This window comes from Marmota marmota, unplaced genomic scaffold (assembly GCF_001458135.2).
Source record: "Marmota marmota marmota unplaced genomic scaffold, marMar, whole genome shotgun sequence".
Lineage (NCBI taxonomy): Eukaryota > Metazoa > Chordata > Mammalia > Rodentia > Sciuridae > Marmota > Marmota marmota.
The window spans coordinates 15276558-15285600 of record NW_026000093.1 but is presented as its reverse complement, the minus strand read 5'-3'; the positions used below and the strand labels follow the sequence as shown (position 1 = coordinate 15285600).

At 45.2% G+C, this 9043-nt stretch overlaps 1 protein-coding gene across 4 annotated transcripts; it reads left to right on the top strand.

The window, feature by feature from the left end:
* Positions 1-60: 60 nt before the first annotated feature.
* LOC125610563 lies at positions 61-7551 on the top strand. Of its 4 annotated transcripts, none has more exons than XR_007340564.1 (3): positions 672-4423; positions 4691-4874; positions 5036-7551. XR_007340564.1 is itself a non-coding variant. In XM_048783006.1 (2 exons), the coding sequence occupies exons 1-2, from the start codon at positions 4646-4648 to the stop codon at positions 5203-5205; spliced, it is 399 nt and encodes a 132-aa protein (XP_048638963.1). In that variant the 5' UTR covers positions 680-4645; the 3' UTR covers positions 5206-7551. The 4 variants fall into 4 exon arrangements, 1 of the variants encoding a protein (XP_048638963.1); XR_007340565.1 differs by having other exon boundaries at positions 672-4442; XR_007340563.1 differs by lacking the exons at positions 672-4423; positions 4691-4874 and adding an exon at positions 61-433.
* Positions 7552-9043: the final 1492 nt, after the last annotated feature.

Below are 9043 nucleotides of genomic sequence, written 5' to 3'. Positions count from 1 at the left end.
CTCGCTGTTGAGTGAAGAGAGAGGAGAGAGAGAGAGAGACTTCGAGCTAGAGAAGAGAGAGGGAGGGGAGAGGAGAGAAGAAGAAGAGGAGAGAGAGAGAGAGAGAGAGAGAGAGAGAGACGGAGAGACGCAGAGGGAGGGAGGGAACCAAACCCCTGCTTTACTGCGTTGAAAGCTTCTGAATTTCAAGCAGAAAGTAGAAGGAGCCCCACACGGCACTGAGCGTCTTTCCTTGGGCTGCGTGTGCAGAGCGTAGACAATGAAAATCTCCATCCCCCTCCCCCATCCCCGCTAGACTACAAGATTTTTGTTTTCGTTCCTTCTCAACGGTGGAAGATGTATAAAAGCAAATCTATAGAGACGTATAGGTATTTTTTTAAAAACAAACCAACCACACATGCTGACACGCGGATTACTCAAACGCGCACTGGCCGTAAGTACTATCTTTTCCAGCATTATCTGGGTTCTGCGTCGCCGGATGGGCTGGGAGTGTTCGCTTTGTGAGTCGGGCCGCTGCTTGTGTTTTGGTGTTTTTATTCACAGGGGCTTCCTCGAAGCTTGCACATTTCGCACGTGAGCAGAAGTGTTTCGCCCGTTGTGGGCGTGCAAAACAGGGTAGTGTCTGCCTAGGATGCGGTGACTTGGAGTGGCGGGAGGGGGTTGGGGGGCGGCGGCAGCCGGCACTGAGTGGAGGGGTTCCCGCGTAGTGAGCATCTTTGAGAGCCTCTAGCTCAGCTCTGGGCTGCAAGGTTGGCTCCTGGCACTGGAAGGAAATCAGGTCACAGAGATCCCTAAGCTCCTGGGCTATTAGGCGCTTGGGAGACGGGATGAAGTTGGAACCAGGAATCTCAGCAACTGGGAGGAGATCCGAGCCCTCCGGGATCTAGAATGGAGCCCAAGGGAGTCCGAAGCCGGGTCCCTGGGTTTTAGGCACTTAGTCTTGCGGGGCTTAATTCGCTCGCTAGCAGCGCTGTGTCTTTTATTTACATTTCAAATAGAGGATCTTCTTGTGTGGAGTAACTGAGTGAAGGTGGGAAAGAGTGTGTGTGTGTCAGAGAATGCCCAGTGGTAGAAATTGTGGTTTGGAGAAGGTATTTTTTGGCTTCTTGAAAATGTGCAAGAATTCCGCGGGCCCACGCTTTCTTTGTGTGGCGGGCAGCGCCAAGCGCTTTGTGCTTCACAAGGAGAAAATGGCGAGTCCTATTGTGTTTAGGCCATTTTCTTCCGGTACAAGGATTTCCCAAGTTGTAAACACTTTTTTGGAAAGTAGCCTTCTCATGCCCAGAAAAGTGTGATTAGCTAAGGCTCGGCCTCGGTGACCTGGTGTGGATGCTGATCTTCGTTTAAAACTAAGAGCCTGTTTTCTTGCTGTTGGGATACTTGTATTAGAACAAAAAATTTGTGCAGATCTGTGCCCTTAGAAGATGCAGCAGCTCTCAGGGTTTCAGGAAATGGGTGTCTGTTTATATGTATTTATATGTTCGCACATCCTTGGCCTGGTAATCTGAAGGGGGAAATAAAAGAGGGAAAAACAATAAAATATTTGGAAGGAGGAGAGAAGTGTTTATGTTTTGTTTTGTTTCCTTTCTCCTTTCACCCCTTCCAGGAAACCCCAGGAAAGGGTAAATGTTATTCTACTGGGTCAATCTTTTGTTTTTCTAAAGCAAAGATCAAACATTATTTGGAATAGAAGAATTAATAAGTGACCTTAGCTGCTAGAGCATGTGCCTTCCTTGCTTTGCTGGAGAAGTATAGGGTGTTAAAAGAGGGATTCAGTTTAATGCCTCTCTCTCTCTCTCTGTATATGTGTGTGTGTGTGTGTGTGTGTGTGTGTGTGTGAGAGAGAGAGAGAGAGAGAGAGAGAGAGAGAGAGAGAGAGAGATTTCTATATTGCATGTATATATTCATTCATAATGGAGATAAAGAGATAGAGAGATAGTTGAAAGGATTATTTGACTATTTTCTTCACATCATTTTTGTAAATTTTCTGCACTTACTAAACTGTAAAAGTGGATAACCAAGTCTATACAAGAATGTCTCTATTTATTACTTTTTTGAATTCAGAGAGAAAGGGAAAATTGCAGATTGACAAATATTATTCCTTATTTACTGCAGTTCTTTGGACTCTTACATGGGATGGTGATTTTTGTCAGTTCAAAATAATGAAATGCAAACTTTCCCCATCTGCTTCTTGTACTCTGTTTGGTGGTAAATATAGGGGGAAAATGAAAACAATCTGTATGGGAAAGAGAATTTAAGGCCTATAGTATTTTCCCTCCTTTGACATTATCTTAAAATGTTAAGGAGTCAGATTTGTGCAGAAGCATTGTGAGTTTCATTTTTCAAAATGCACCACTAGCCTTCATGTAGATCAAAACCATGGACAGCGAACTGATATTAAATCACTGAGCAAAAAGGACTCTAGTAAAATTTTGAGAGAGTAGAATGTAAGTTTACATTCAGAACATGTTAGGAGGTGAAAAAAATCTTTATGATTTTTTAAAGAAATTAAAACCCTTCAAAACATGGCATTTTAGACTTATTCTACCAAGTAACAAAGAAAATAGTTTGTATATTCAGTTTTTATCTTGTCTTAAATAGTACATGTTCTTTCTCCAATTAATGTAAGATGAAGTCTACCTTTTGTTACTGGTAAGTAACAAACTTAAATACATCTTTTCTGGCTATAGGCTGTTTCTTATAAGGCCTTGGAGTAGAGTGGGCATAGAGAAATTTTACTATTTTACTGGCATTAGCTGAATGACACTAGAGCAAATTAAATTGATTTTTATCAGTGACTGAATTTATAAATGCATAGAATTGGAAAAATTAAATGCCAGTTTGATAGACAGGGATAATATGAATGGAGATATAATCCTGCTACTCCTTTTACTCCTGGCTAGGCATTGTAGTCTATAACTGACAGTGCAGTGTTGTGGACAAACATTTGTTGGGTTTTTTTCTGACAAAATCACAGGTTTTTTTTCCATATGTATTGATTCAATTTGGGACACAGGATTGGCTCAATGTGTTAGATAGCAATTTATTTTGTTTCGTACATTGTTTGAATTGCCTTTATTCCTTTTCAGAAGTGAAATTCATTAAAAACCATTTCATTTGGGGGTTATATAACACATTCAAAATTGCTCATTTGAACTTCCAGTTTCATGTTTATTCTGCCTTATTTTATATCTTGAGTTCAGTGTGAACTGTAAAGATGTAAAAATTCATATAAAATAAAAGTAATATACAGAGTAGAGAAACTAAAATAGTTTATATTTAAATGTAGATGACATAATGTAAAGTGATGTTGTTTTAAAAGAAAGTAATTCTTGGTCGTTATCTATCAAACTTGGCTATAGAATGAAACTGCAGTTATTTGAACATACAGATTTCTAAACTTAGAAGCTGGATATGTTTTTGACAGGACAGCCGCGCTTAAAAAAAACAACAATGTCTTCAAAATACTTGAAAAGAATATGCAATGACATTTTATAGTGTCCTGATCAGGACCATGGTGAGGTCCCAGTGGTTCACTGGTGACCCAGGGTTCTGGTTGAGATGAGGTTGGATTGGAAGAGAGTCATTGTTTAGAAAGGAACATTTGTCCGGGATGGCATTTGTGATAAGATTAAGCATAAATCTAGACTTTGGTCTGGGGAAAGGATGGCGGCAGGGTTGAGAAGAGAAGATGCAGATAAGCCCTGCTTCTGTTGCTTGCGCACATAATTAAAAGGTGTGTGTGTGTGTGGGGGGGGCTCATCTGGAGCAAGGGCTCTGTCCGGCCTAAGGTGCTTATTTTACTGTTACTTAGAGTGAGAGAATGAAAACCCAGGAGCTTATATCGTGAGTTCTAGATGATGTGTCGAGAGGGTGGTCCACTGTCTCAATTTTAAGGAGTCTACTGAGAATGGTGACTTTGGCTTCCTTTGAGCGAGCTTGGGCAATGACAAGGAGAGCTGTGAGGGAAGAGCTTAAGAGACTGAGGGCACTAGATTTAGGGGGTTATATTTGGGCCACCGTGTTGGCGCCACGGATAGGGTGTACAAGGGCAGGGCGCTCGCCCTTTGCTGTACCCAGGCGCAGCTCTTGAGGGCTGCGCGCCTTCTGCGGCTCTTTGGTTTCAAGGACACAGCGAGCTGCTCAGGACTTTGGGAGCCAACATCTGTCTGACTGGTGACGTCAGCAGCCCGTGTAATCCTCTTGTGCTGAAGGCAGATGCCTTATTTGTTTGGCTGGAGCGAGCCATTAATCCCTAATTCTGGATCAGCAAGCGAGGGGGAAAGACCGGACCGCTCCGACCCACCCCCTCCCAACCCCCACCTCCCACCCTAAAGCACCTTATACCACGGAAGCCTCTCAGCTTCTTCTTTCCTCCGCGAACGCGCTGAGCAGCGACTGAAAACGCTTGGGTCCTCTGCAGGTTTGAGCAGGGCTAGCAGGTCTTTCTCCTTCGGATTTCTAGGGCTATGGGTATATGTAATTCTTTCTCTCATCGATCGTTTCGATTTTCTTGCTGGGACTCGCCAGACTTGCAGTTTGCAGGGTCCTAAGCCAAGAAGGGGTGGGGATTGGAGAGTGCGGGTCCGGCTGGTGGTCCGAGGGAGGGGGGTGAGACTAGGGAAAGGGGGCGCGGTATGCGCGAATGGCTGAGACTGCACTGGAGGACCATCCGAGGACTCGTTTTCAGGGTTCCAGCTTCCGAAGTCACTTCTCTGGAGGCAGCGGATTCCGCGGCGCATGGCCCCCCTCCTCGCAGCTTCCGCAGCCGGGACCTGTGGTCACAGCTACTACGCCACCCCCAGGTCTGCGGGCCCTGGGGCTCCGCGCGCTGCGGGGTCCTCTCCACACCTGGCTGAAGCCTGGGGACAGAGGTCGTGACCAGCCTTCCCAGCCTACCTTGGTCCTGTCCTTCCTTCACCTTGTCTCCCTTGCGTGCTCCCTCCCGTCTCGGGTCTCGGGTCCCTTCTCGCCAGTCTCCCCCTCCTCTCTCCCGCCTCCCTTTCTAATTCTATGCTTTGATTCTGTTTTGCAGGGGCGCGTTCTGGAGTCTCTGCACAAGACTGGCTCACAGCGCTCTCTCGGTTCCTCGGAAGCATCCGGAGCTGGCCTTTCCCTCGGGCCCACCGCGCCTTAGGGGACTCGGTGAAAAGAGCTGCCTTGCCTGCTGCCTCCAGCCTGCTGTGCGGAGCGTTCCTCCTGTAGAGGTCAACTCCCCTCACCCTTTCCTCTTTCCTGCTCGCCCTCCCTTCGCCCGGCCCAGGCACTACCAGCTTCCCGACTTGCCGCAATCTGAGGAGTGCGCATCTGCTGCGCTCCCCTGAACCAAAGCAGCCTGTCGGGCCCAGACTCAAGGTCCGCGTTCCGCAGCGGTGGGGAAGCCTTAGCGAGCAGCCTTTTCTCTCTGCAGCAAAACCGTAGCCAGACCAGATGGGCCGCCCAGCTCTCACGGGACTAGGCAGGTGCGGTTGAGTTAATTTTTCAGCATTACAAAGAAAGATGACCCAGCTTGCCCTTGGATTCTCATCTTTCCCCCAAATATCCCAACCTAAACCGCGGTAACGTTATCAGAGGACACAGAGACTAGGCGTATTTGCGTTTTTATCTCACACACATACACACACACATTTGTTTTTCCTTTTATATGTTAGATTTTTTCCCCCCGACAGCAGGAAGTGATTGACAAAGGTTTCTGCCGCAGAACACGCAATGGCGCGATGCTTTAAAACCTGCCATTCCTTGCGAGTGTCTTAGGAAGGATTCAAAGCGAGCTATCTAGGTTAATTGCCTTCAGAAAATAACAGGATTACGAAATTAGATCTGTATCAGAGGGGTAATTAACTCCCATCCACGCCATCATTTGAAAACTAGATTTATAGGTGAATGTATGTTTTTAGGTGTGCTGTAAATGGCATGCAGATATATGCATATGTATACGCAGACATGCATCGTCTACACTTCTACCGAACAGACTAATTAACAGCGGCTCTGACAGATGTGGCAAGAGGCGAGCTGAGACAGGAGACGGGCTTGTGAGTTATGACTCTGGGGGTAGGGTCTCAGAGCTCCTGGGAGGGGGAAGGGCAGGGAGAGAAGTGTGGTAGTCGCAGAGGGTCAGTTACTTTCCGGATCAAGATCAGAGACTCTGCCCTCCGTGTTCACAGCGGACCTTGATTTAATGTCATACAATTAAGGCACGCGGTGAATGCCAAGAGCGGAGCCTATGGCTTCACTTGAAGGACACCAGAGCGTCTCAGAATCAGAAAGGGCGAAAGGCAATCGAAGGGGTTTTTGGAGGGTGGTAGAATGAACTCATCCTTTACCACAGAAAGACCCTCGCATTGATAACAGAGCTAACCTAGTGTTCGGAAGGGAAAGGGTCATGCCTTCCAGTAAGAGCTGAGGAAATCCGCAGGCAAATCCCCAGGAAGGGGGGGGGGGATTTTAGGGGTTTCATTGACAGCTGTCAGGAGAGCAGTAGTTCCCGTTCCTACAAAGATTCTAGAGAGTTGAAGCGTTTAGAAAGCACTGGCTCTTTCAAAACTGGGGTGTGATTGTCTGCAGTCCTGGGCCAAACTGGGGAAACAAAATAGAAGAGAGAGGTATAGCATTAAATGGCGCCCTAACCATCTTCAGCAAGAAACCTCAAATGGCTCAACCCTTGAGTGTGGGTCGAAACCCCTCCCCCCATCCGCCCTTGACTTCTCCCTTTCTCAAATCCGCCTTGCCTCGCTTTAAAACGCCAAGGTAATTTCTTGATTTGGGCACCGTCATAAAGGCCAAACCAGTCAAAGGAGTAGTAGAAGCGAAAAAGGGCCAGGTCAAAAACTTTAGAAGGACTCAGTAAATTAATTTATTTGGAAGCCAGTGAGGTGGACTGTGTTGAAATAATAGTTCCACACCACAGCCTTGGAGCCAAAGAAAAACCAAACTGAGAAAGCGAGCTTTGATAGATGTCTTTGTTCTGCCTTGGCCTGCAGGGGCTGCGAACAAAGGAAAGGAGCTAACAGGATGCTCCAAGTGGCCGCGCCCTCTGCGCCTGGCGCTGTCCGTGGTGCTGACCGGGTTCTCTCGTCCCTTGGTAATTAAACCAGAACAGCAGTAGAACCGTCTCACCTCACCCCAAAGAATAACCGGATATTAGGTAATTCACGAAATAAAAATTTTACAGAGGGAAAGCTCGCATACAGCGACACAATATTTTTCCGAAATAATACACCCTAGCTTGATTAAGACTTTTATGTCTTCATGTAGGTACGCACCTACAGACAGTATATTTATATTCGGGAACGATGTCAGTTGATTTCAAGCTGAAACCCGAACCTAAGCAGAGGGCAAAACCTAGAAGAAAGAGTTTGAAAAAGAATGAAGGGGTTTTTTTAACCTTCCCTAAATCATCTTCCTTTAAATACGGAAATATAAAATGATCAGCTGCGGATCTTTAGTGCTGATACGGTCACCAAAAGGAATCTCCATGTGGGTCTCCACTTAGCAGAAAGGGATGGGACGGGAACTGATTATGTGAGACCCAACAGGAGCCAATATATCCTGCAACCAAGGTCCAGGCTCTCAGCAGGGCTCGCAGCAGGGCAACCTTTAGATGGGTCCAGAAGGCCCTAGCCCGGCTGAGTTCTCCCGCGCTCAGGAACCTGCTCTGCGCATCTCTGCCGGCGGGAGGCACTGCAGGGCCAAGAGGCCTAAAACCCGCACTGCGGAAAAAGCAACCACAGCATCCTCCTCCTCGCACCTCCGCGGACGGAGACAGGGTAGTTTACAAAATCCCATGCAAAGAAGATTTACTTTAGGAGTCGAGGGTCGGTATGGATACAGTCAATAAATCTTTAAATTTCTCAAGCTATTTCATCATCCTAACTTAGATATCAAGAGTATTAAGTATGTACAATAAAAATTTAAGTGCCTACCTAATGAATCAAAGTGGCAAGGCAAAAGAGAAATAAGAAATCAGCCATTTTGTAGTCAGCTTGGGATCCCGAAAGAGAATACTCCATGTTTATTTGTGTTTGTTTCTAACTTCACAATCCTAAACCCTATTAAAATTATTGAGATAAAATGATTCAGAGTGGGCAGTAGAAGCAGCAACACAGATTTTGATCTGGATATAAAAATGGGATACATTGACAATGGCCCAAAAGAGATGTCTGCATTATCTTCCTTTCTTTACACCTGAGCATTGGAGATATATCAAATTTTTGAGTAAATAAAAATGGCCAGGAACAATACCTTCAGAGGACTATCCCTCATGCTCTCCCTCAGGGCTGATTTTGTTTGTGCTTTACTTTTAGAAATGGGTGAGCTAGGTCTTTCCTAGCCATTCAGTACTTAAATATATGTTCAATTTCATGTAATTTGGAGGGGAGTGGGTGAAATTTGTTGCAAAAAGAAGCCACTCAAAGAGGGGGAGAATTTGGGAATATTTCTCTTGTGCCAACTAAAAGTACTTATTGGAAACTGAAGTGGGTTTAAAGCATCACACGTTATCACAGAAGCTTCCATTTCCTTCCTATATTCCTTGATGTCTTGCATCCATATCCCCATGCCTATTTGCGTATTCCACAAAGCAACAAGGATCTAAGGTTGCCAAGCAGTCCTGCTTGTATTGTCTTAATTTATATTATATAATAAGAATACACCTAATCCCCCTTGCCTAATCCTACCTGTTTAAGACAGCCCTAAAATCAAGCTTCAGAAAACTTAATCAGTTTTTAAATTACTTTCTAAATAGAAATGAAATATGTGATGTGAACGGGTGTTGCCACTTAAGAGAACGAACACACAATTTAGTAATTTGGTTGCCAAATTAAATCCAGAGTGTTTATTAATCCATAATATTTCTAGATTTTTTAAAACTATTTTCAGTTTATCTTTAAAATAACCATCCAGTGTAATGCCCATTATAATTTTTCCTGCTACGAAATTCTATACTCAGCAGTTTTTGAATAAAACAACCCAGTCTTCACAATTGGAAAACTTCATCGTGGCGTGCCATGGGAGTCCTTTGACAATCACAACTTTCATCTAGTGG

Bases quoted from the DNA above. Each gene is read 5' to 3' on its own strand.
- LOC125610563 (XM_048783006.1), top strand. From the start codon at position 4,646: ATGGCTGAGACTGCACTGGAGGACCATCCGAGGACTCGTTTTCAGGGT. The intron at 4,875-5,035 runs GTCGTGACCAGC...TCTGTTTTGCAG, and splicing joins GCTGAAGCCTGGGGACAGAG to GGGCGCGTTCTGGAGTCTCT.